The sequence below is a fragment of the Hemicordylus capensis genome, chromosome 2 (assembly GCF_027244095.1).
Source record: "Hemicordylus capensis ecotype Gifberg chromosome 2, rHemCap1.1.pri, whole genome shotgun sequence".
Taxonomy (NCBI): Eukaryota; Metazoa; Chordata; class Lepidosauria; order Squamata; family Cordylidae; genus Hemicordylus; species Hemicordylus capensis.
Window position 1 is genome coordinate 425766974 of NC_069658.1, and position 26114 is coordinate 425793087.

Genomic DNA, 26114 nt, shown 5'->3' on the forward strand with positions numbered 1-26114 from the left:
ACACCTTCATTGGGAACTGACAGTAAGGATGTGCATGACCGGTTTGGTGCTCCTTTTCAGGAAGTCCGCTGTTTGAGCCAGTTCTGCATATGTCAGCTACTTCCACTACGATGCTGTCTGAGGCTACAGGGAGGTATGCTGCAGCAATTTTGGGGAGAGCAGCAATTTGGGGAGGAGATGTGGAGGGGAAGGTAAGGGCACCCTCCTTCCCCCTTAAAGCCTACCTCCCTCCTCCCGGGAGTGCACAAACCAGTCCATGAATATCCCTAACTGGCAGCTGGTGGAATTAGTCTTGCCACCATTATATGTGAACCGACCTATAGTCTCAAGAGGGCTGCCAACTTGCCAAGTTATGTCAGCTAACTAGATTTAGTCAGATATTGTTACCCACACAACTATATCTCTTTGCCGTAAGTTTGTGGATATTTAAAACTTGTTTGCAATTATATCTGTAATTACAAGACCCACATACTCTGAACACACACACACTTACTGGATAAGATGAGAAATATGATTAAAATATTTCTGAAGTGTTTGCATCCACATCTTTAATTAGGCCCATGTACTCTGATCAAACACATTTGAAGAATAAGACAAGGAAGAAGATTAAAATATTTATTCCCAAAACATTCACAGGATAGTACATTCAAACAACCACATCAAATGGACCATTGTGATGTTCCTTTTTAAAAATACAACCCCCCCCCCGCCCTGCTTCAGATAAGCTATTATTCTGGACTGAACAGAGGCAAAGGAAAAAAGGACTTAAACAGTTGGATAAAAGAACACTTCAAAATATTCTTAAATAGGGCTGGGTGATGGCCTTGCCATGATCATGATCATCATCATGATCATCATCATCATCATCATTATTATTATTAAAATTCATTTTACTGTCTTTCAGGAAATTGTGTTAACTTTGGCAAAAAAGTTCCCACCCTATTTTCAAAATAGTAGCTTATAACATATTGTTCTTCATGTTCCTTTGGACAGCTGAAACCCGGATTAGCTATAGCCCTCTGGGGGCTCTTGAGCTTAGGAGAACCTTTTAACTGTTTCGGGGTGGGTAGGAGGTGGAACATGTGAACCAAGAATGTTTGAAGAGCTCTGCAGCATCACAGGGGACTCTACACAGCACTCTTACTTCAAACAGGAATTGGCAAGTTGAGAGGTAATACATATTGCCTCTGATCTGGCTGGGCCTTGCACCAAATGGGAACCAAGATGGCAGCACTGACAAGTGCTCAGCACTGCCCAGTTTCAGATGCCAGCCATACTGAAACTTATTGGAATAAGAACAGATGCATTTCAAGCTTCCAGTACAACAATCCAAATAAAACCACAGAAATATTGGTTTTGCAGGACATTTAATTATTTTTTTTTAAATTAAGCTTCCTTTTGTCAATTTTGCCACACTTCTAATCTAACATCGTAGTTATGTCCACAGAAACCTATCTACAAAATGTCATAAGCTATTAAGAATATATCTGGGAAAACAAGAAGAGTGCCATCTTCTTAGCTAGCTCTGAAACAGCTACACCGACTGGGAGTTTGGCTTAGAATAGATGGCAGAGATTCTATTTGTTCACCTAGCTACACTCCTCCATACAAGACATCCCACGGGAGCCAAGAGCCTCATGGAAATTCAAACAATTATCTTTTAGCTCACGATCTGAAAATCACCAGTTCAGGCTAGTTTCCACAGAGTTAACCATGAGCCAGAGTAAATAGTTTAAAGGACTGTAGACCCATTAAAGGAAGCCAGATTCAAGGGTATGCCCAGAGGGCAGGGGCAAGAGGTCTGAGAAAGCAACAGGTAGGAAGAAAACACTGTCAGTTAAAAAACATGATAGTGAAATCATGCTAATTTCCTGCAGAAAGCAAGAACGCAGTTTACATGTACAGGGAGTTATGAAGTGAACAAGTTTGACACAAAATACAAGTATAAACACACTGAAGACCATATCTCTCACTCGGTACTCAGCATCACATTAAAAGTACATTTCAGTGGCTAAACATAAGCTGGTTTAATAGTCTCTGCTCCAGTCTGGTATCCATCTCTTCTCCTCAATATCTGCCTTAGAGCTGGCTCAGCAGGAAGCAAAACAACTCAGCAAGTGGTGGAGGTCAGATGTATTGAACACCCCCTAATCCTGCACCTGTTATCTCTTGCTGCTTCGCCGTGTCTCTTTACCATTGCTCACTGCATTGGAGGAGGAACCCGTTCCTGATGAACCACCACTCTGGTGGTTGGGCTGACTCCGTGTGATGCGGCCACTGGTGGGGTGGGTCGGGGCACTGGGTGTGTGTGTGGAGCTGCCAGGAGTGATCAATCCATTGCCATTCTGGTTGTCAGTAGCTAAAACAACAAAAGAGAGAGGGTGGGGGACATCATACTGAAACTGGAGATGAAGCTATTCAATCCCAGCAAGATTACCAGTTGATATCTGAAGACATCAGAGCTGACCTCAGTCACTCATGCTTTTCAGGATGTCATCAATGCACTCTATGTGGGGCTGCCTTTGAAGATTGTTCAGAAGCTTCAATTGGTCTGGAGTCCTGCTGCAAGGATGCTTATGGGTGCTAATTGCTACACAAGTATTAGACCTATCCTATGGCAGCCTCATTGGTTGCCAGTTGGCTTCTGGGCTAGATTCAAAGTGCTGGTATTGACCTTTGAAGCCCAACATAGTTTGGGACCGGGATATCTGTTGAATCACAGTCACCCATGTGAATCTGCAAGGGCCCTCAGATCGTGCCCTTCTCTTGGCCCCACCATTGACACATATTTGGTTGGTGGGGACCAGAAAATAGGGCTTTTTCTGTAGGCCCCCCGTCTTTGGAATTTCCTCTCAGAGTGACTTCATCTGTCTCCCTCTTTTACTAGTTTTAAAAAGAACCCCTTTTGAAACCCTCTGTTTAAAAAGAAACTTTTTAAAATGGGCTTTAATTGGGTCTCTGTTTTTTTGTCCTGACTGCTGTTTTAGTATTACATGCAAACACCCATACTTACAAATACAGCTCTGTAACATTAATGCCCAACTTACAAACAGCAACCCACACATACAAACAAGCTGTCCCTCTTGGGAAGTATGTGTTCTGAGTTATGAACATCCGACTTTAAAATTAGCTTCTGGAATACAACCCATTTATAGGGATGTGCACCAACCTGTTCTGAGGCCCATTTACGGAATGTGCACTGGGTGGGGTGGGTCGAAGTTCGAGGTGGGGTGGTGGTGCCAATTTAAGGGAGAGGGAGGGTGCACTTACCCCTCCCCCCACTTTCCCCCTGTCAGCACTCATTGCCCGTAAAAGCCTTCAGGGCAGCAGTGTACCTCCCTGCTGCCCCTTCTCCCTCTTCGGCCAGAAGTACTGGGTGCATGTGCGCACCCGGTACTTCCAGCCGAAGAGAGGGAAGGGGCGGCAGGGAGGTACACTGCCACCCCAAAGGCTTTTACGGGCAACATCCCTGTGGGGGGGAAGCACGGGGAAGGGTAAGTGCACCCTCCCCCGTCCTTAAAGTGGCACCCCCCCAGCCTCGAGCCACCCCCGCCCAGTTCCATGCACATCCCTACCCATTTGTAAGTTGGGGATTTCCTGTATTTATATTAGTTGCTGGTGTTTTATTGTACCTTATTATTGGATACTATGTTTTTAGTCTTTTACTGTAAGCCACCGCAAGCAGTGTACTAGAGGGACAGAATATAAAGATTTTAAATAAATAAAAATAATAAAGGATGACACAACATTCTGATTTTGATTACGTGACGTCAAGTCAGTGTCGACTCTTAGCGACCACATAGATAGAGTCTCTCCAGGATGATCTGTCTTCAGCTTGGCCTTTAAGGTCTCTCGGTGGTGCATTCATTGCTGTCGCAATCGAGTCCATGCATCTTGCTGCTGGTCATCCTCTTCTTCTCTTTCCTTCAACTTTCCCCAGCACTATGGACTTCTCAAGGGAGCTGGGTTTTAATCTAACCTTGTCATAAACACCATCGGTACTCTGACAGATCCTCAGCAGCATATTGAGTGCCATCTGACGTGAGGGGCCCATCATCCAGCACTACATTGACAATCATTCTATTTTGTCTATCCATGTGGTTTTCTTGGTAAAATACAGGAGTGGTTTACCATTGCCTCCTCCCATGCAGTTTGAAATGATGCCTTTGTTGTTGTCACTGTTCTCCTCCAGCACCTTCCTATATTGCACCAATATAGGTGCCTGCTTGCTTTAGCTGGGCATCTGGGATGACCTTCGTGCTTTGGGTGACCCTACTGGGAGTATACCTCCTGGAATACTTCGCTCATCCCTCCCAGGAACATCCCCCCCACCCCACCCCCGCCATGATGAGCCAGCATAGCAGGACTTGGAGGGGATTCTGCTCTGAAATGGTTAGTAATTGCAAGAACTGAAATAGCTGGTGATGGTAGATTGTAAAAGCATGTTTAAGTGCAACAAAACTCTTAAAAACAAGAATAGGAGTTAATTTTAAGAAGTTGCCTAGAAGAACTGTCTGAATAAAAATATTTAACACCTTTAGAAGTCATACAGCTCAATCTTATGCTTGCTTACTTGCAAGTAATTCCCAGTTATCAGTGGTATTTACCCCCAGGTAAGTGTTGCAGACCAAAGGTTGCAAGTCTTTTGAGAGGCAGAAAATTCAAATACTCTATGGTGGTAAAATTACAGCAAGTAGACCATTTGTTGTCCTTTCATGGTACTCAAACATCAGTTGCTTAAAGGAGGCAGCATTGCCATGGTCCTTGCCTAAAGGCAAGGTTAGGCCTATTGGAAGAGAGTGTAGTTTTCACTAGACCAGGAATCACTGCTGAAAGCTCTACCACTAGGCCCCACATATGTCATTTGTCAAGAAGCAGGGGCCTCCGCTCACCCTGCACACTCAGACTGAAAAGGGTGGCAGGCTCACTTGGGTGCATGGGTTCTTTGAGCAAGCCACAGGGACTATTTAGACAGGGTTGCCAGATGTTCAGAAAAATAGCCTGAACTGCTCCTGTACATTTAACAGCAGCTTGATGTGCAGGAATCAGCAAGTGAATCTTTTAACAGCACAGGATGCAGATATCACCTGTCAATTCCTAGAGATCCAAGTATTAGAAGAGGCAGAACTGTAGGGTCGGGTTTTGAAACTGGCAGTATTTTTAGGCCTTTATATATTACTAACAGTTGAGGCCTGTTGTTGACTGCGCTAATTACATTTTGCATAGATTACACTTACAGGAACGTTCAAGAAGTTAAATATATGTTATAGATTTTTTTTAATTAATGTCCTCGTGAAGGGAAGTAAAAGGACAAAAATCTGGAGAATTTCAGCTTCAAACATTATTCATTTCATTGAATAATTGCCATATTTGGAATATTTGAGTCATATAAATTTGAATCTGAGAAAGATCTGCTTCTCTTGGGCATGTTGTTCAATCTGATTATTGCGTGTTCAAAGTCTGTTGAACAATAACTCTTAAAATGTTCCCAGAATTTATTCTAAAAATAATTTTTAATTTTTAAAAACCTTTCACCAAGCATATTCTGGTGTAAAATGTAAGTGTATTCAGCTAATTTCAGTGGCAGGTTTGCTCATGCAAAATTTGATATCTGTAGGTCATTGAGGACTATTTTGCACAAACAGACATTCTTCAACAGATAACTAGCAGACAGATGGGTGGGCTTCCAATGTTAGGGATCCTATGGCTTTAACTACAGTGTAGATAAAATAATTTTGGCGGGAGCCACATAACACAATGCTATAGTAGTGTGAAGAAACTATATGTGCTGAAACACGTACTATTAAAAAGTTACATGAGCCTTAATATTGGCAGGTTGGCCACCATGTCCTATGGAAGGGCTACACAAATTCAGCCGTTTTTGGACTAAGACTCCCCTCATCCACACTAGCCGATATTCAGGGATTATGAGAGTTGTAGTCTAGCATCTGGAAGAGGGCTGAAGTTGTACAGCCCTGCCCTATGGTACACTCGTTCTGAAAATCACCTTCAAACTGGCTGACCCCACACAGAGCATCTGTGCAGTTGTGCACTGAGCCTGTGGCATCCCCTCGCAGTGCGCATGCTCGCTCTCCCCCCCCGCAGAGCGCGCTCGCTCCCCCGGCAGCTCACTCGCTCACAAGCGCGGGCGGGCCTTCTCCATCCCCCCCGGGCCGCGCGGGGGCGGGCCCTCGCCCTCCCCCCCCGGGCCGGGAGGGGGCGGGACCTCGCCCTCCCCCCCCGGGCCGCGCGGGGGGGGGCGCTTGCTTGCTCTCCCCTCCCGGCCGCGGGCGGGCGCTCGCTCGCTCTCCCCCCCCCGGCCGCGGGCGGGCGCTCGCTCTCCCCCCCACCCCCCGGCAGCTGAGTTAACAGATTTTGTTCATCTTGTTTCCTCATTTAATTCACACAACGGCATCCTCCTTCTCCTGTAGGGGCTCTTTCCTCAATCACGACCCATCTTTTTGCAGACCCCTGCCTGCTATCCTTTTATATATAGAGATTCCTCTCCTCTACAATCAAGAACATCTTCCAACCAGTAAAAGTTGCATTCCAACTGACCTTAACCATCACAGGCTCCTCCTTATCTGCATAGGGAATCCCCACTGCCCAATCACCACAGTGCCACAGGCTCCTTCTCCCTATCTGCATATGGAATCCCCACTGCCCAATCAGGTGCTTCTGCTTGCAAACTCTGTCACCCAGTCGCCTCCTTTCTACCACGTCCCCACGCATGGCCCGTCTTGGAGAATTAATAATATAGATCATGAAAAAGTGGGACAGCCCTTGAAAAACCATGATAGACTAAAAATAATAAATTTAGACAACTTTTAAGTTTTCTTTTAGTTCCAACACTTTCAGCTTTAACTTTGCAACCATGGGGAACAAACCTTTTTCAAAAGATCAGGCTGTTTAGATACTAACTTCTCTCTCTCTTTTTCTCTGAAGTGATAAGCACACCTAACCCCATTAAAATCAAAGGAGTTAGGCACACCTCACTCTGCATAGGATCAACCTATAGGATGTTATTGAATGCCACTCTAATTCAGAATGTATGCAGACCGTGGACCAGTTGTTGTCCACTTCCAGCCAAAGAGAGTAGAGCAAAACAATTAATCCTTTATACCCATGCTGAACTTGTGCCTCACTCACTAAGGAGGACCAGTTTTGCTTTGGATTACTAAGCTAGGCGAGTTGTCCTACCTGCTGATGACGTAGAGGGTCCTGGTGTGGTTTGAGAGACTGTTGGTGCCGAGTTGTCGTTCTGTGCCTGTGGAGAAAAAGAAAAGTCTGCTCAGATTTTCTTACATATGTAGAAGTTCCACAGATATAACTGCAATATGCACAAAAGGTGGTAAAATCCTGTGCAACAAATATGCTAAAAACCTGATTTAGAAAAAAGATCCAAGTAGGACAATACTGAGAGAGGAAGAGGGGGAAAGGGCAAACATGAACAGGGTATGCAAAAAGATGTTTAACCAGAGCATGAAGGCCTACAAAGGCATGGTTCAGGCTCCACAAAAGGCTTGTTACCTGGCTACAGTATCTAAGCAAGGCTCTGCAGACGAGAACACCCAATTCCACATGCCGGTAAAGTCATTCCCATTTCCAGTCATGTTGTAAAGACACTGCATAGGCTGGATCCACTCAAATCTATGCCCAGAGCAGAATCCTGAACCTTTACATGTTGCACAGAAGAGAAACTCCCCCTGGTGTGGCTTCAGCCCCTCACTGTAGTACCATGATGAGCAAAATTCTACCTTTGATGCTGCTCTTAAAAAGGTACAGAAACCATTCCAGGTTCTGAAAATAGCAACTTTATGGGCCTGCTTCCCAAAGGGCTGAGCTACATATTCCAAGTCTCCCTTTTAGCTTTCACTTCCTCAGGACAGGGAAATACAATCAGCAATCTGTTGCAAAATAGAAGCATGGGGAATGTATTGAGCAGTGATGCAGTAGGAGAACAGGTAGTTTGCCACAAGGAAGAAGGAAGTTGAGATTTTGCTGCCAATATGTTCTCGGGCAAAGTGCAAAGTGCTGGTTATTACTTTTAAAGCCCTAAAAGGCTTAGTTCCAGGTTACCTAAGAAAGCACCTTTCTCCACAAGGTCCCCAATGCTCATTAAGATCATCAGGAATGGTCTGTCTTCAGGTGCCACCAGTTCTTCTGGTGGCGACCTGGGATTGGGCCTCTCAGTTTTCGCTCCTAGGTTATGGAACACTCTCTCGTGGATGTAAGAGGATGTAAGAGGAGCTGGTCTTGTGGTAGCACTGCAAGATATTCCCCTCAGGGGAGGAAGCCGCTCTGGGAAGAGTAGAAGGTTCCAAGTTCCCTCCCCGGCTTCTCCAAGATAGGGCTGAGAGAGATTCCTGCCTGCAACCTTGGAGAAGCCGCTGCCAGTCTGTGAAGACAATACTGAGCTAGATAGACCAATGGTCTGACTCAGTATATGGCAGCTTCCTATGTTCTTATCTTCCTTGGAGGCCTTCAGGTGAGCCTTAAAGACCCATCTTTTTAGCCTCACTTTTAATGATATCTAGTTTTAATTTTCATGAGTTTTAATCTGGTTTAATTTTTATTTTATTTTAATTGTTTTATTATGTGTTTTTTATTTTAATGTAAAACGCCCTGAGCCACTGTAGGAAGGGTGGTACATTAAATAAATAATTTGCCTATGGTTAGGGACAGTGCAGAGGAACTTTAAGATTGGGAAAGGAATGGTCTGGGGGCAGAGCCCCTGCTTTCCAACATTTGAACCAAAATGACTTCACTCCCAAATAACAGAAAGGGCAATCCTTATACTCACATTTTTGTTTTGAGACTGCTGGGCAACATACTCTGGGTTTGGCTCACTGAAATTTGGCACTTCAGAGTAAACCATACAAAACCTGGGGAAGGAGAGATTGCAGAGAAAAAGAGTAGTCACCCTGCTCCCTCCCACCCTGCGTGCAGCTCTACATGGGTGGTAAGGCATAGTCAAGTGAGAGTTAACAGCACTAATGAAAAAGTCTTTTAGGCCTAGACTTGCCAGACATCAGTCAACCCAACTTTGACTGTAGGTATTTATAACTGAGTGTAAGAGTCTAAACTGCCAAACACGCAGCCCAATAGCAGGCTGCAGCATCCCTGTGACACAATTATTCACCATACTGCTAAACATCCAGAAATGGGTAGCAACAGTAGTGCAAGCTCACTCCATGAATTGTTGTTAAAGGCAGGAATATCTGGAAAATGCTCATCAAATAACACCTTCCCTCTACCCTTTATTATACAACTCATTCATAGATGAAAACCCAGAAAAACCCAGGGACTTTTCATTCTGGGAGTAAATTGAAAAGGGAGGGAATATGAAGTTTTCCTCATGATAAAAGTGTGCAAATTCAACAGATATATGTGATGGGATCGATTCTACAGTGTAGAAGAGCATTTGTCCCACACAGTTCATTAAAAGATGTGGACATCTGTTCTGTGGCTATGAAGTTCTAACGTAGGAGGGGTCTCCTCAATATTCAGGACATTTACTACCTTTAGTCTGAAAATTTTAGTGTAGTATAAATGTCATACAAATAAATCACTAGTATCTTTCATCCCAGAAGCAAAGGATGCCACCTCCGTGGCTTCAGGGCACATTACACTCTCTGGAGCAATATCATTTTTTAAGGAAAACCTGCTTTACATCTCAAACCCACCTACCCAACTCCAAAAAAGCAACAATCAGATATACGACAGGCCTTACTCTCCAACTTTCTGCAGATCTCCTCCACGTCCAGTATATAAGGTCAGGCAACCTTTGAAAACGGATGCATACCTGATTAAGGGAGACCACAGTTAATGAAAACAAGCATACTTGATGACCCTAAACAGGTGTCATATGATCACATCCATGGCTACAAAGATTACCAGAAATTCCCCAGTCCTGTGCAAACAATTTCAAAGGACTATGCTCCCTGTGCACCCACCCTACTCAAGTCTCCACAAGGATAGAGAGGAGAGCTGGTCTTGTGGTAGCAAGCATGATTTCTCCCCTTAGCTAAGCAGGGTCTGCCCTAGTTGCATAAGAATGGGAGACTAGAAGTGTGAGCACTGTAAGACATTCCTCTGAGAGGATGAAGCCACTCTGGGAAGAGCATCTAGGTCAGTGGTAGTGATGTGCCACGGAATCGTGGCAGGGAGGCTCAAAGGTGGCAGGGGTCTCTCTTTAAGAGCAGGGGAGGATGCACTTCCCCCTCCCGCCGCCTCCCCCCCCCAGCATCTGTGCTTTGCAAAGCCGATCAGGGCAGTGGCGTACCTCCCTGATGCCCCATTGCCCTCGTCTTCCAGATATGACCAGAAGTCACCAACACACCTCCGAACCAGTTCCGTGCACATCCCTAGTTAATGGTTCTCAAACTGGGAGCCTCCAGATTGCTGAACTACAACTCCCATCGGCCCCAGCTACATTGCTCCAAGTTCCCTCCCTGGCGGCATCTCCAAGATAGGGCTGAGGTTCCTGCCTGCAACCTTGGAGAAGCCGCTGCCAGTCTGTGTAGACAATACTGAGCTAGATGGACCTATGGTCTGATTCAGTATATGGCAGCTTCCTATGTTCCTATGACAGCACTTGTCTGAAGAGACAAATGCTGTACTCAGGAAGTTCTCGCCACAATTAAGAACACCGATGCCCCACTATTCTGAATCATGGCAAAGTACTCTCACCCTGAGTACAGCATTTCTCTGAAGATGCCACAGTAGGATTTCAAAGTTAAAACATGCAAGTTTCTAGTAGTGTTTGTAACTGAATACTGGATGCAGTTACATAACATCTGGTTAAGGGCATCTGTTATGCTCAGAACTAAACACCTGACTTTGAGGTGCCCTGGGACATGACATATTAAGCAACTATCTTTCTGTACAATGCAGGTTAGACCGCCTGGCTTATGAATGGAGCTCAAGCACAGTTCAGGATAATAATGGGTACAAAGAGTTAAGTGTGCTTTATATATTTTCAGTGAGCTTTAAGTAAGCTTGCTCTGGACTGGGTCCTGAACACCCTCTGGCGCTGGGAAACATTGAGAGAGAGAGAGAGAGAGAGAGCGCGCAACAGTGCATCAGCATTTGCTCTAGAGCAGGGGTTCTCAATGTTGGGTCCCCAGATATTGTTGGACTTCAACTCCCATAATCCCCAACCAAAGGCCACTGGGGCTGGGGATTATGGGAGCTGAAGTCCAAAAACATCTGGGGACCCAACATTGAGAATCCCTGCTCTAGAGGATGGTAAGGTTTCTTTATTACATTTACAACCCACCCTTCCAGCTCAGCACACATGGTTTCCCCTTTCCCCATTCTAGCCACATAGGTAGGTTAAGTCAAGGGAAGTTAACTGGCCAAAGGTCACTCAATGAAGATTTGAACCCAGGTCTCCTAGTCCAACTGCTAATCATTATACCACACTGGAAAGGTTGAACTCCAAGCATAGCACATGGCACACCACTTTGATAGTATTGCCATTCTCATTTTATGCAGAGCATCCGGGAAGGTTGAACATACCATAAAATAACTGTTTTCACACATTGCCTTGCCCAAGAGCCCATATTGCCCAAACCCAGGAATAAGTACCTATAATTTATTCTGGATATATTGACAGACTCCCAGGGGACAAGAGGGGCTTCTACCCCTTCCTGGACTCCAAAATGACTGGGTCAGCACCAACAAAAAGCTCCGACTCAGGAACAGCCAGGAAAGGAGATTAGTTTGTCACCTGAGTCTTCTTCCTAACTTACTGAATTCAGCCAGTTCCCTCTCCTGGAAAACAACTGGCACCCATACTCGGAAGCAGCCTCTTATCATCAGCTGCCTTGTCTTTAAATGCCCCAATGCAGAGCTGACAGGGCTTAAAGCCTACTTCCAGCCTAACCTGGCTTTGTGTTTCCCGCCACACCCAACCTAGCTGTTTTCTGTAGCTCTCCCTGCTTTGCCTGCCAACCCTACTGGGATCTGACCAGCCTGGACCCTTCTCATACATACTGCCCCCTGAAGGGAAAGAAAGCCCCACAGGAGGAATGCCACACTCTTCTCCAGACCCCACAGGGCCACCCAAGTAACCAGGTAACATGGCATCCCGACATACATATTCAAGGACAAGACAGTTAAAGGCAAGATTGATTCTTTTTTAAAAACGCTAATTTTAATTGCTTCAACTTACTTACGTGTGACAGAAGTGCCTGCAACTTAATATATACAATGCTTCCACTCTGAAAATTCTAAGATGCATCTCCAGAATATGCATGTGCATTTGAGTTTGGGGAGGTAAGGATTCCTCAGTCACACTTCCCCCCTACTAACACATTCCTAAAAACCAATTTCTCACATCAACTTCCTATTTTACAGTTATATTTCTTCAAGCTATTCTTATACCTAAGGACCATCATCACAATGTGCATCAGGATTCCTGGGGTGGGTGGTGGGACCATGTCTGCAGAAACCTACTTGGATCTTTCTTAGAGACAACACTTGTGTACTGACTTTCCCACAATATGTTTTCAGACATGAGGATGACCTGCAGTAGCAATCCTAGATCATAAAACAACATAAGAAATGACTCTTGAGGCATTTACTCAGAGCTTTTGAAGGGATTCAAAAGTGCTTTTAACATGTGCCTGATCTTTGAGCATGCATGCACACATGCGCGCGTGCACACAGAGCTGCTGATACTCTGCTGACCCACATGACCCTACATATAAGAAATGCGGTGAAAATCCCAGAACTAGCACAAGAGGCTCAGGGCAGCATAGTGGTTAGAATGTCAGTCTAGACTCTAGAATGAGAGAGGCCCAGGTTCAAATCCCCAACCAGCCATGGAGCTAATGGGGTCATTTTTGGCCATTCATGTTTTCTCAGCCTAACCTATCTCAGAGTACTGCTGTGAGTGGAGGGAAACAAGTTAAATCAAATGCACCACCTTGAGCTCTTGGAGGAAGGGCAATATAAAAATGCAAAAAGTAAAATTAAAAATACATACTGTAGCAGTTGTTATACCACAGTGTATATAACTGGTTTTCTACAGTGTGTATAATTGATGTATAATTAGAGCCATACCCTTTGGTGAGCCGGATGATGTCACCTGGCTGGATTAGGTTGCCAACATCATCCCATACAGAGATGTTTATGCTGCCGGTTTTATCTGCTACTTTACATGTCCGCACTTCATGACCGTCTTTTGTCTTGGTCACCCGGCCTGTTGGTAAAACAGTTACCAAAATTAAAGATGGTTAAGAGGGTGTTACTGCTTTCATGTTGGAGGCGCAAGCTGAAGCAACAAACTCCGCTTCACCTCCGCTGCTCTTTACTCCCAGATAAAACAAAAAGCAAAGATAAGGAAGATACTGCACCCTCCAAATTTGTATTTTATTTATATATATTGCACAAAATTCAACACATGATACAAACTGTATTCTTGATACAAGCTGTAATCAAGAATCAACATGCACATAATTAGGCAAGAATATTCCGACCTGTAAAAAGATGTATAAACGCTAGCTGACACACAAGAAACACAATATGTACCTTCTAAAGCAACAATTGTCTTATATTTAGCAGGGGTAGAGCAGTAGATCATCCTTATCCAACTCCAACACAGCACCATTCCAGTGGCTGTTTCTTTGATATTGGGAGCCCTTGTATTCTTTTTTTTAATTGTGAGCTCTTTGAGAGGGGACGGGGAATAATCTTATTTCTTCTTCTATGTTCATTTTGTGAACATTTTTGTTTAAAAGCAGTATATAAATATTTGTGATGATGATGATAATACACTGTTCTGAATCCACATAACAAAGCTCTACTAAAAATAGAATGCTTCCTTCAAGGCATTAGTGAAATATATCTAAATTCTGTTGTAGGCTGTCCTTGATGAGCAGCTGGTCGACTGGTCCATTTCATTACCGCCCCCACCACCGAGTACCAACAGTATTTGTACAATGTTCACTTCATTACAGTAGGTTGAAGTCCATACACCACTGTTACTAAAGATAATGTTGCATGAATTATTACATATATGTAGTAGTCTTCTAAAAAAAGAAGGCTCTTTACAACAGCCTCCCATTTAACCTGCACAGGCTCTTTTAAAAACAAGCTAACCATCTTATCTCCCACATAATACTCACCTGTTTCCAGCACAATGAAGATAAGATTGAGGTTTTTCAAGCCTGGTTTAATATCCTTCACCAAGGTTTCTGTTGTCATGTTGAATGGCTTTCAATTTCCGATATCTGAGCAGAACAAACAAAAAAGGTATTGACTGCAGATAAGACAACCTTGTTATATTAATCTTCAGTACAATCCTTTCTGCTCTAACTTTATTCTGTGCTTTTCTCTAGAAAGCAATAGTTCACATCCAAATAAGGAAGGTTGTTCTGCTGTTTAGACTATCTGCCCTTCTCATACCTTCCACCACCATTCATGGTCTTCAGATCTAGAATATTCAAAACCTATCACCAGTAAGATGCTATTTTGTCTACAAACCATGACTTAGACTCTTGTTACCAGCAACCCCAAAACTTGCACAGAATCATAGGATAACTTCTGAAAGTGTTCCAAGAATCCTTTTTAAAGATATGAAATGCATCAGTTCTGGATGTTCAAAAATAAAATATAGAATATAAGAAAGACTCACTTTAAAGAGGAATTTCTTTTGGTCAAATATGAAATTCAAATGCTGATTTTAGAGTAACTTGAAGAGACACAATAGATCATTATAGCCCAGTCTCCTTTTTAAAATACAATAGCCTGTATCTAACAGAGTGATGGCTACCTGTTTGACAAGTGTGACCTAGTGAAACCCAGTATGAGATTGTATCACTGTAGAATGCAATACAGTACATAAACAGGCCTCACCTGCACAACATAAGGCCCAGGAGCCGGATTTGGCCCCATGGGATTTTTCTGCTGGCCCACAAGTAGGAATATCCTGCAGCAACAGAAGGTGCCATTGAGAGCTTTTGGTCTATCCTGCTGACGAACAGCAACTACTCAGGGCAGTTGGCCACTTGAGACCAGATGTCCCCCGACTCTGGGCCACAGCCAGTGTTCTCTCTAATTTTTTTCATCTGTGTGCGAAATGAATTTTGTTCTGGGTGGCAGTATCAAGGCAGTGTGCACACACATATATTCAGAATGGAGCCTTCCTGATTCAACCTGAGCGAGATCTAAAATGAACTGAAAAAATCGTGTAAGTGCACGTACACACACACGCCTTAGAGGGAACACTGGCCAGAGCCCACTACACCATCCCCTTTCCCCCTTGCTTTTTCCCCTGACTGGTTAACGGCCGACTAAGACACTTGTGGGATCCCTTGGTGCTGAAGCAGCCAGAGGAAGAGGCGGCAGCATTGCGACTCCTGGACCAGACCCCCTTGCATCATTCGGCTTACATCCCAGTGCCCAGGCAAAGGAAGAAGCTCAAGATGAACCTGTTTTTCCAGACTTTTAATTTAAATTGAAAATTTTAATATGTTCTTGCCTACTGAGACTGTTTTTATCTGTGATATGAATTTTTAACTGTTTTTATATTATGTTTTAACTTGTACACCACCAAGAGATTTCTATATCAGGAAGTATAGAAATATGATTGATAGACAGATTAAAAATAGCAAGGTCCATAGGTCCTCCTGTCCAAGCAGGTCACATATCCCTCATTGCCTGGTCACTTGTTCACCCACTAGCAATAACAGATACTTATCCTAACTTTTCGTTGTTAACACTCTAACAAATAAGGCCACTTCAGCACTGTGCCCTCACCCCAGCATAAATTGTTGGAAAAGATCTTGAGTCAGCAATTCCACATGAAGAATGTAACCTTTTAAAGGTGCTTATCACATGGACCAGCCAGGGCACATGTTCCTAGCCATTACTGGTGGGAAGCCTTGGTTGAGCCATGTGGCCAGTGAAGTTCTAAATGTTACAGCTCCCATATGGAACTAGAATTTGGGTAGCCTTTCCATAAGGCCTGTAACATCTGAATTGGTCCCAAGTCTTACAAGAAAGCCCACTATTTTGTAACACTCATCCTGGATATTTTGGATACTCCTGCAGTTATCTGGAGCTGATTTACATTTCTAAAGAAATGTTACAATAATTATTTATAAGCTAATATATCAAACCATTCATCCATAAAACATATTACTTTGCTTACTCCCAGTCTCAAATTTTGAATTTTATCATGGCAGTTGGATTTTTAATATAATGTTTGATCACCTGGCTTTAATCATGTTTAAACCTTTTCTCTACAGACATAAAAGCAAGCAATTACTTTTTCTATAATTTTTTCTTTACAAAAATATGACTACCCTAATGCCACAAGATTTAGAGCCCCCTACTAATTAAAATCTCAGTACAAACACAAGATCACACTTTTATTCATTCTCCGATTATGTTTACCATCATTAGCATAGTTAGACTTTCTTATTGTAAGAGCAAGGGAAAAGTTCCCCATTCATTGTAATTATGAGCCCTGAAAGGTTATTACAGGGTGATAAGACTCAACTCACCTTATTCATATTAAATTTCTCCCCGACAATAAACATCAATATGTTTTACTACTATGGACACTTGTTCCAGTGCAAGCTACAAGGATTGCGTTAATACACTTTGATACAAACATATAAATCCATCCTGCTTTTGCTCTCTTAAAAGCTTTTAGTCCAGTTTTATCAGGTCTCATATTCAAGTTAAAAACATTATCCTTCATTGTTTCACCCAAAATTATTACCTGTTTTGAGCACTACCCAACACTTTAGCTCATGCTGAAAGCTGGTTTCAGGGGAGCAGACATGGCATCCTTGTTCGAGTTACAGTTCTGACTAAAACAAAAACACTTTCCCTTTTATTCAGTCTTCAATCACAATTCAGATAAATACTAGTGAAGTGCATCCTCTGGTGATTTCTTTTCGCTGTAGGTTTCTCTTCTGCATAAGGCAGATATTCCTTTCAGCATAAGCAAATCAACATTCCTTCACTGTGATCAATTTTAGAAGAGAAGGAAATATTCAAAACTACAACAAAATAACTTAGTGAATGTGCTGGTTAAACGTGCTTTTGCTCATATGGCGCATGGATTTTTCCTCCTTACAACATACACGTACATTTCCTGCATTATACAAAAAGCTTATTGAAATTCTGTATTCTCCTTACCAAGAATTCTGATGCTATTAATTACATCTGGCATAAAAAAGGATCCCCCACCACTTTTCCAGGGAAACAGACCTGCTGGAACGTTGGGTTGCAGACATTCCAGGAAGTATCCTGCAGCGTCCACAGCAGCCAATCATGGCATAAGGCTGTCCTTCGACATGCAGGAATGTTCCAATCTTTCAGCCAATTGCAAACAGACAGAGTATTAAAGTGACAGTAACACCAACTGATGCATTTTGGATTTGCCGGGAAAGGTTACTATGACGCTCTCTAGTCTTAGGAAGAATTTCCAGCTATTTTGTACATCATACTCAGTGGACTTGGTTTTCCAAGTTTGTATCAGCGGCCACACATTAAACATATATCAATAAGTCTTTACTACCATCACAAAAGGCTACTCGTGTAACCACTGGCATTATGCATATACCACAACCCCTCTTATAGGAACATAACACTTCAACCCGATTTATTATCTTCTTAACATTATGAAATATGGAAACAATACAGTTGTGGGAGTTCAGCCAGTGGTGAAGTGATGACTGCAGGATTCCCTAAAGTTTCCAGTACTGGGTTGGTTTCCATCACTGTGAATGCCTTCGCTTCGATTTGTTACCAGAGGACACAATGTGTTCTAAAAACTAGAATAAAATCAAAAATACATGCCCTCAACTCACTTCAAGTGGCAAGACATTTTGGGACACAGTGCAACTTTATATTTATTTATTTATTTATTTATTTATTTATTTATTTATGCTTCCTTTGGAGGAAAGATCAATGGTGATCTTTTGTATGGTGCTTTTGTCATATTTGGTTTACTTGAAAATATACAAGGCAAGCGTTAGATGGAGTTCAAATAGCAGAGTGCTCCAAGAAGTTAGCAGCAGCCAATTCCCAGGGAGCCAACCTTTGCACTCCTAGTTTCTGAAGCTTTCCTGCTCAGCTGCTTCATTCCAGGCTCTCCAAAATCACTGCCTATCTCTGTTCTGGTGGCCAACTAGTCTCTTCGTAGACAGACCAAAAATACAGATACCCCTCTGGTGGAAGGGGGAGAAGGATGAAATCATCTCACACTCCCCAATCAGTCTTTCCTATCAGGTGTAAGGATAAGTGACTTCAATGACATACTCTTTTATCACAGACCCCACCATAGGTTGACAGCCATTGTCTCACCTTCAGAAATATCAGTTGGCCTGCTTGAATTAATGACTGCAGGTTAATAACAGTACAATTAATGGTCTTCCATGTATTTTAATTCTTTAGTATAGATAACTTTCCTGATGCTGTTCGGTTAATTACTTCTCAGTTTTTAGGTTTGGATCAGTGTTTATTACTATTTTTTTATCTTGTTCAGTCACAGTTTCCACATTCATTTGTTTATTAATATTTTTTCTTGCTTTCATTATTAAGCTTAGGGCAGTGTACAATGGTTCTCAGGCAATCTCCAGACACTGACCCAACCCAGCCTTGCTCAGCTTCAGCAGAGTGGCTGGGTTATGTACATACAGACCATGCTCCAGAACCACATATAAGAATGTGCTTCGATATGCACATTTAACTATGATCAACAATCAACAATTGTGTGCAGTCTTCCCCAGCACATTAAATTCTATGTAAAAGTTATTCTCAATAGCTTAGTGAGATTTGTTTGACACAAAGGTCACAATAACTAATGATACATAAAATAATAGTGCATAATAGGAAAATCAAAAGTCACAATAAATGAATAATATGAGTTTAATGGCCCCAAGGGCAAGCCACATGACTGACTTCCCCAGCTGCGCACCTGCATGGGCTTCCTTCTGTTATATTCATCGCCCAAAAGTGATGTGGGTGTTCAGACCTGGAGCTACCGGAACAGCATGTCTTTCTCTAGTACTGCATCATCCACAATTTACAAAACCTTTTTAAAAATAATTTAGGATTATGTTCTATTGTGGCACATAGTGTGTGTGTGTGTGTACACACACGTGCTTTTTGTTACCACTATTCAGCCTCATTTAAGATTTCTTTACTTCATGAGCTGAGCTTCAGTGAGGGGGGACCCATTTAAAAATCTTGTCTCTGGGCCCACTCCAACCTTGCTATGCCCCTGCCTCTGACTGTTAATTGTGCCTGTGTGAAGCTTCAACCAAAGCTGAATACTCTGCACAATTCCCTTCGCACCATGTGGAGGTGACCATTCCTGTCGTGTAGGGATGCATTTTGCCCAGTGTCAGTGGAGCTCCTTTTAATGGCAACATAGTTCTTTTAAGCCCTTGCACCATCTTGGAAGGCAGTGGCGGAAGAAGCCAGCTGGTGGCCCAAGCTCCTCCTGCTGCCACCTCCCCCTTAGAGCTGGTAAGAAAGGGCTCCATCTCTCTTAAGGGTCCCTCTCAGCACTGAGAAAAGAGCAGTACTGGGCAGAGGTCATCATGGTGGCAAATGGCTCTCACACTGAAGTGACACTTGAAAAATAGTGAAAATTACTGTCATACACTTGCCTCAACAAAATGGCAGCTGTCTGCCCAGGTGAAGATGGAGATGGAGAAGTCAGCCTAAGCTGAGTATTCTATTGATCCTAAATTCCAAACCATTAATCCAATGCCTGAAATTTGGCAGAAAGTAACTAGGTGACAACACCATCACTCCAAATTCGGTTCAGATGTTATCAGAAATGCCTATGTTACAGCAATTTTGAAACTTACCTTTATGAAGTGGGGAAATGCTTTTTAAAGCACAATGTATGTACTCAATGATTATACATTCTATTTGCACCTATACAGTATTACTTCCACTGTAATTAATTATAAACACAAATACAATGTATTGATGTTGCACAAATATTTTATATTTGGGAAAAAAATCAAGTTTTTGCGGATTAGTTTCAAAATGCTATATTTTGGTACTTCCAATGTTTCTGCACCAAATTTGGGATATTGGTGGTGCAAGTGGCCTAGGTACGCTGTGCCAAATTTCAGAGAGATTGGATTTGGATTTTACAAGCATTACTGCTCCTCCACATTCAGCCTGGCAGGCAGCAGCTATATATGTATTTTTAGGGCAAATGTTCTTTTATGAAAACATTATTGTCTGCTTCTGTAATGCACTGCAATCCGTGCCTTTAGATGATTAACATGTTACGACTGGGGCTTCAAAAGCTAAGAATATGAGGAATACTGAACTTATCCGCCCACCCCCCCCGCCAAAAATCCACTATGGATCCACTATTATTTTTTTGACACATGTAAACAGTCAAGAAAACATTAAAAAGCAGGTTACCCTTAACAACAAGTGAAATTAGCTTCTTGGATGTCAGTTTTCAAACTGCTGCATCTTGATGATGTCTGGATGCATTTGCACCAAAGTTTGGTAGGTGGCGGTGTTCATACCTAGTTTCTTAATGCTCAATTTCAGGCACATTGGACAGATGGCTTGGATTTTATTAGACCTGTGAGTCAGAATCTCCAACTCTGGGGGGGAAATGTATAATTATCTTGGTGCTGCATGGAGGTGGGAGCTTCTGGAACAGTCATCTCCATGCAGTACCTGCTGTTTTCACCGGAACTGGAGGTCATGGGAATGCCAGGAAGGCAAAGGGGATGCCTGGAAGGTACGTGGCGACATCTGGGAACTGTCGCTCTTCCCAGTGCTTTCCCTTTTGGGAGAACTATCATTTCCAGATATCCCTGTGCACTTTCCTGATGTCCCCTTGAGCCTTCCCAGCATCCATGTGGCCTCCAGTTCTGATGAAAAGCCTCCCCTCACCAGTGCCAGATATGGCAGATATTGCATGGAGCTGGCTGTGCCAAGAGTGTCCATCTCCACATGGTGCCAGAGGAATGGTACATTTTTGTCAGAATCTCCAATTCCAACGGAAAGGGTTCGATTCTATCACTAATAGCAGGGGTGAAGACACCATTGAGTGAATGGGTTCAAAGAACCCGGGCCGCCAATGAAAAGGGCTGCTGGAGCCCCCATTGCGTGTGATGTCATGTGCAAAGGGGCTGTGTTCCGATTGCCAGAAGGCCCACCCTAGTCCTCCCTCTCTCATTTCCAGGCAGCAAGTGCTGCCTGACATGGTTTATTTCCAGCTGGAGGAAGAGGAAGGAAAATAAACCCTGTCAGTCAGCAAGCACTGCCTGGAAATTAGAGGGGGAAAGCTCGCTCGAGGCTCTCCAGAGCCCAAACCATGCCCCAGTGCGCATTATGTCACAGGCACAGGGTGTCACTGGCGGAGCCACGGGGCAGAACACAGCTGCTGTTCGGCTGGCTCCACTGCTGACTAATAGAATATTCAGAACTTATAATGGTAAAATGAAATTTTGCACCTCACATTTAAAAAGGGATCCAGTGGGGATCTGAGAAACAACAGGTCAGTTAGCTTCACTTCTGTGCCAGGTAAATTGATGGAAAACATACTTAAGGACAAAATTGTTAAACATATAGAACACACCTTGCTGAAGGAGAACCAGCATGGCTTCTGCAAGGGCACGTCTTGCCTCATTAACATGTTGGAGTTCTTTGAGAGTGTCAACTGGCATGTGGATAAAGGTGATCTGATTTGTTTAGTTTATTTATTTAGTGCATTTATATACCACCCTATACAAAAAGTCCCTGGGCAGTTGATGTAGTGTACTTGGGCTTTCAAAACACTTTTGACAAAATTCCCACCAAAGGCTCTTGAGTAAACTTAGCTCATGGGATAAGGGGACAGGTTAATGTGTGGATTGGTAACTTGTTGAAGGTCAGGAAACAGGGGGTAAGAATAAATTGTCAGTTTTCACAATCAGAAGTAAGAATTGGGGTCCCTCAGGGACCTGTACTGGGACCAGTGCTCTTTACCTTGCTCATAAATGATTTAAAAGTTGGGGTAACCAGCAAAGTGGCCAAATTTGCAGATGACACTAAACGATTTAGGGTAATGAAATCCACAAAAACTTTTCAGGAGCTCCAAAATGATCTCTCCAAACTGGGTGAGTAGCAATAAAACGGCAAATGCAGCTCAATGTTAGCAAGTGTACAGTTATGTATATTGTGGCAAAACACTCCAACTTCACATATATGCTGATGGGATCTCAGCTGCCAGTGACTGACTAGGAGAGAGCTCTTGGGGTTATGGTGGACAGCTCATTTAAATTGTCATCTCACTGTGCGGCAGCTGTGAAAAAGCCAAACTCTATGCTAGGGGTAATTAGGAAGCGGATTGAAAATAAAACTGCTATTATTATAATTATATAAATCTATGGTGCAGCTACATTTGGAGTACTGCGTACAGTTCTGGTCACCATATCTTAAGGACTTTGTAGAACTGGAAAAGTTGCAGAAGAGGACAACCAAGATGATCAGGGGGCTTAGAGTACCATCCTTATGAGGCAAGACTACAGCATCTGGGACTTTTTAGTTTGGAAAAGAGGCAACTATGGGGAGATATGATTGAGGTGTATAAAATTATGCCTGGAGTAGAGAGAATGGACAGAGAGGTGTTTTTCTCCCTCATTTGGCATCATTTCATACTGCATGGGATTATGCCTGGAGTAGAGAGAATGGACAGAGAGGTGTTTTTCTCCCTCATTTTCTCCCCTCCCTGTTGTGTTCTTTCCTCACAACACTGGAACCAGAGGTTATCCCATTAAACTGAAGGCCAATAAATTAGGACCGACAAAAGGAAGTACTTTTTCACACATAGTCTATGGAATTAACTGCCATGGGATGTGCTGATGGCCACTAGCTTGGATGGCTTGAAAAGGGGCTTGGACAAATTCATGGAGGACAGGTCTATCAATGGCTGCTAGTCTGGTGGCTATAGACCACCTCCAGCCTCAGAAGCAAGATGCCTCTAAATACCAGTTGCAGGAGAGCAACAGCAAGAGAAAGGGTATGCCCTCATCCATCTCTTGCCTGTGGGTTTCCCAGAGGAATCTGGTGGGCCATTGTGTGAATCAGGATGCTGGACTAGATAGGCCTTGGGCCTGATGCAGCAGGGCTATGCTCTTATGTTCTTAATTGTATCTGTATAGTGTGCCTGTATAAAACACAGAGAAGGTCTAAGGAGAATTGAAGGAGGAGGATTGTGCAGTGGCATAATGTTTGGGACATTTCCCATTGTGGAGTGTAATGTTGCAGTGAGCTCCATTAAATCTGCACAAGGCTCAGAATAAAATGTCTGTTTCCTTATCACAGTACCCAACTGCACTCTCAGCATATAAAAAACTGTATATATTTGTAAGCTGTGCATTATGAGGAGTAACACACAGAGTCAGAGTATTACAAGATCAGGTAGATGCTGTAAGTGATTTGTTATGTTCAATTTACTATTTATGTAAGGTTAATTTTAAAGGTAAAGTGTGCTGTTGAGTTGGTTTCATTTCCTGGCAATCACAGAGCCCTGTGGTTGTCTTTGGTAGAATACAGGAGAAGTTTACTATTGTCTCCTCCCATGCAGTATGAAATGATGCCTTTCGGCATCTTCTTATATAATTGCTGCCTGATATAGATCAGAGGTTGCTGGTTCGAATCCCCGCTGGTATGTTTCCCAGACTATGGGAAACATCTATATCGGGCAGCAGCGATATAGGAAGATGCTGAAAAGCATCATTTCATACTGCATGGGAGATGGCAATGGTCAACCCCTCCTGTATTCTACCAAAGACAACCACAAGTCTTTGTGATCGCCAGGAGTCAAAACTGACTCGACGGTACACTTTACTTTTAATTTAAAACAGGATATACAAGACAGGATTCAGACCACATTTCTTTGTTACTATAGAAGACAAATGAAGGAAGTTGTTTCGAAATTTTGAAACTTGCTATGGAGGTTATACAAAAACTAGAAAAACTAGTTTCTTCCCCAGAACAAGGAATGCTGCTGGTAATCTAATTCAGGCTGCAAAGGCTGCTCATCAGGTCAAAAGTTAAGATTAAGTTTTCGTCATTGTGTGCATGCATGCCATTTATGCCTTTGTGTGTGGATGTCGGCAAAGTAGAAAACATTGGGCCCATTTGAACAAGTGAAATGCAGGCTAGGCTCGCCTAAGGTTAGCCCCTGCTAACTGAGCAAAGATGCACCTTTTTAAAGTGGTGATTCTCTTTACTGAGCAGGGGGAGAACTGTCCCTATCCAGCTCCAGCACAGAATCCCTCCAGTGGCTGTTGCTGGTGTCTGTCTCACATTTCTTTTTAGATTGTGAGCCCTTTGGGGACAGGGATCCATCTTTATTTATTTTTATTCCTCTTTGTAAACCGCTTTGGGAACTTTTGTTGAAAAGCGGTATATAAATATCCTTTGTTGTTGTTGTTAACCTTGGAAGCCAAGAATCATAGCACAGATGATCCAGGAGCTGTGGTTCCATTGCCTGCCTCTACCTGCAATCCCCCTCCCTCTTCTGCTGAGCACTTCACTTGCCCAGCAACCATTGGCCCTGATATGAGAGGGTGAGAGGAGCTTGTGAGAGAAGCTTGAGCGCAAACCCCAGGTCATTGCATTCAAACACCACAATGGAATCAGTGGAGTTCTGGTTCCAGCAAGCTACTGAACTTCAAACCAGATGGTCCTATCCTCAGTTTGAAGGTGCCAATGGAACCGTGGTTGTGGGATTTCCCCACATTTGGATGATGAAGAACGCTGACCTCAGGTGGGTGTAACTGAGGGTTGCCATGTCATCCGAACTGGGCCTCTGTCAGAAACATCTCCCCACAGGTTGCTGACATCGAGATGGCTCCACAAATTCAATTTGTATGCCCTCCGGTGAGAAAATGGATCACCATTCTGTAACAAACCCCACTTTTCAAACATTTTCCAAGGATGCGATGAGCCAGACTCAATAAGCATGAAGTACCAAAGGATGAATGGACTGGGTATTATTCAGAAACCAAAAGTTCCACCACATACTACCACATCAAACCAGGGACGTAGCCAGTGGGTGCACCAGTGGCGCACCTAGGTAATTTTGGCACCTGGACCTGAAGGGCTTTGGAGGCCCCACCACCACTATGAGTCCCCCCCGCCACTACAAGTCCCCCCCTTAATATTTTTTTAAAGTTTTTTTTTTTTTAAGAGGAGAAACCTGCACAGAGGCGGGGGAACCTCTTGTCACTGTCCTGCTGATCTTTGCCTTGTGGCCACCATGTGTGTGGCCAGGGGGTGAGCCGGCCAGGAGGTGAGCCAACCAGGCCTCCCCCATGGCAGGGGCAGCAACTGTTGGGCCTGACCGGCTGGCCCAGCAGCCCTTGAGAACTGCGAGACACTCCAGCACGCCTGCACAGTGGAAATTGAGCATCGCCAGTTCCCTGGCAGCCCCTTAGAGGAAGAGAATTTAGAAAATAGTGAGAGGTGGAACTGGGGGGGCCCTCAGGAGTTGGGGGCCCCTCAGGAGCTGGGGGCCCCAGTTTCTTTGAACCTGCCTGCCCAATTATAGTTACACCCCTGCATCGAAATGATCATATGTATTGGCCCATGGCTTCATATTGGCCCATTTACTACAGGGCTTAGGGGGCCAATGTTTTCAATACCAGACAGACCCACAGTTCACCCCAGGGCATATGGAATAAGCAATGGTGGAAGTGAAGCTACCAGAGATTAAGAGGACGGACATCCCAACATCGTGTTGTTTCCAAACAGCTTAGACCGGGTGCTTTTCCTATTATCGACTTCTTTACACAATATAGTCAGAAAGAGAAGCACAGTACCATTGAGAATGCAAGAGAGATAACGCTCTCCTAAACGTTCAGAAGTAAGCTGCTGCACACGGAGTTCAAGGGACTTACTCCCGGAATTACAACGCTAAGACCGCAGGCTCAGAGAGCGACATACAGCAAGTTCCATCATCACAAAAAGCACAGCAGCGCGTACACTCTCCTAAGCGCCACATGGCCGCTCGCAAGGAAACCCCGCCCTGTTCCCGACACACCCACCAGCGGACTCCGCCCACTCCACGAGCAGACCCTCCCGCAGTCGCGACTGTCTCTTTTGTCTGTCAG

The 26114-nt window shown here is 43.6% G+C and overlaps 1 protein-coding gene across 4 annotated transcripts; it reads right to left on the reverse strand.

The window, feature by feature from the left end:
* Positions 1-602: 602 nt before the first annotated feature.
* NABP2 (nucleic acid binding protein 2) lies at positions 603-26060 on the reverse strand. Of its 4 annotated transcripts, XM_053291036.1 has the most exons (8): positions 17161-17327; positions 14866-14938; positions 14136-14240; positions 13072-13210; positions 9734-9805; positions 8804-8885; positions 7201-7267; positions 603-2359 (listed from the first exon to the last, which is right to left on the reverse strand). In XM_053291036.1, the coding sequence occupies exons 3-8, from the start codon at positions 14212-14214 to the stop codon at positions 2163-2165; spliced, it is 636 nt and encodes a 211-aa protein (XP_053147011.1). In that variant the 5' UTR covers positions 14215-14240; positions 14866-14938; positions 17161-17327; the 3' UTR covers positions 603-2162. The 4 variants fall into 4 exon arrangements, with proteins under 4 accessions (XP_053147011.1, XP_053147013.1, XP_053147012.1 ...); XM_053291038.1 differs by lacking the exons at positions 14866-14938; positions 17161-17327 and adding an exon at positions 25824-26060; XM_053291037.1 differs by lacking the exon at positions 14866-14938 and having other exon boundaries at positions 17233-17332.
* Between the last annotated feature and the right edge of the window lie 54 nt (positions 26061-26114).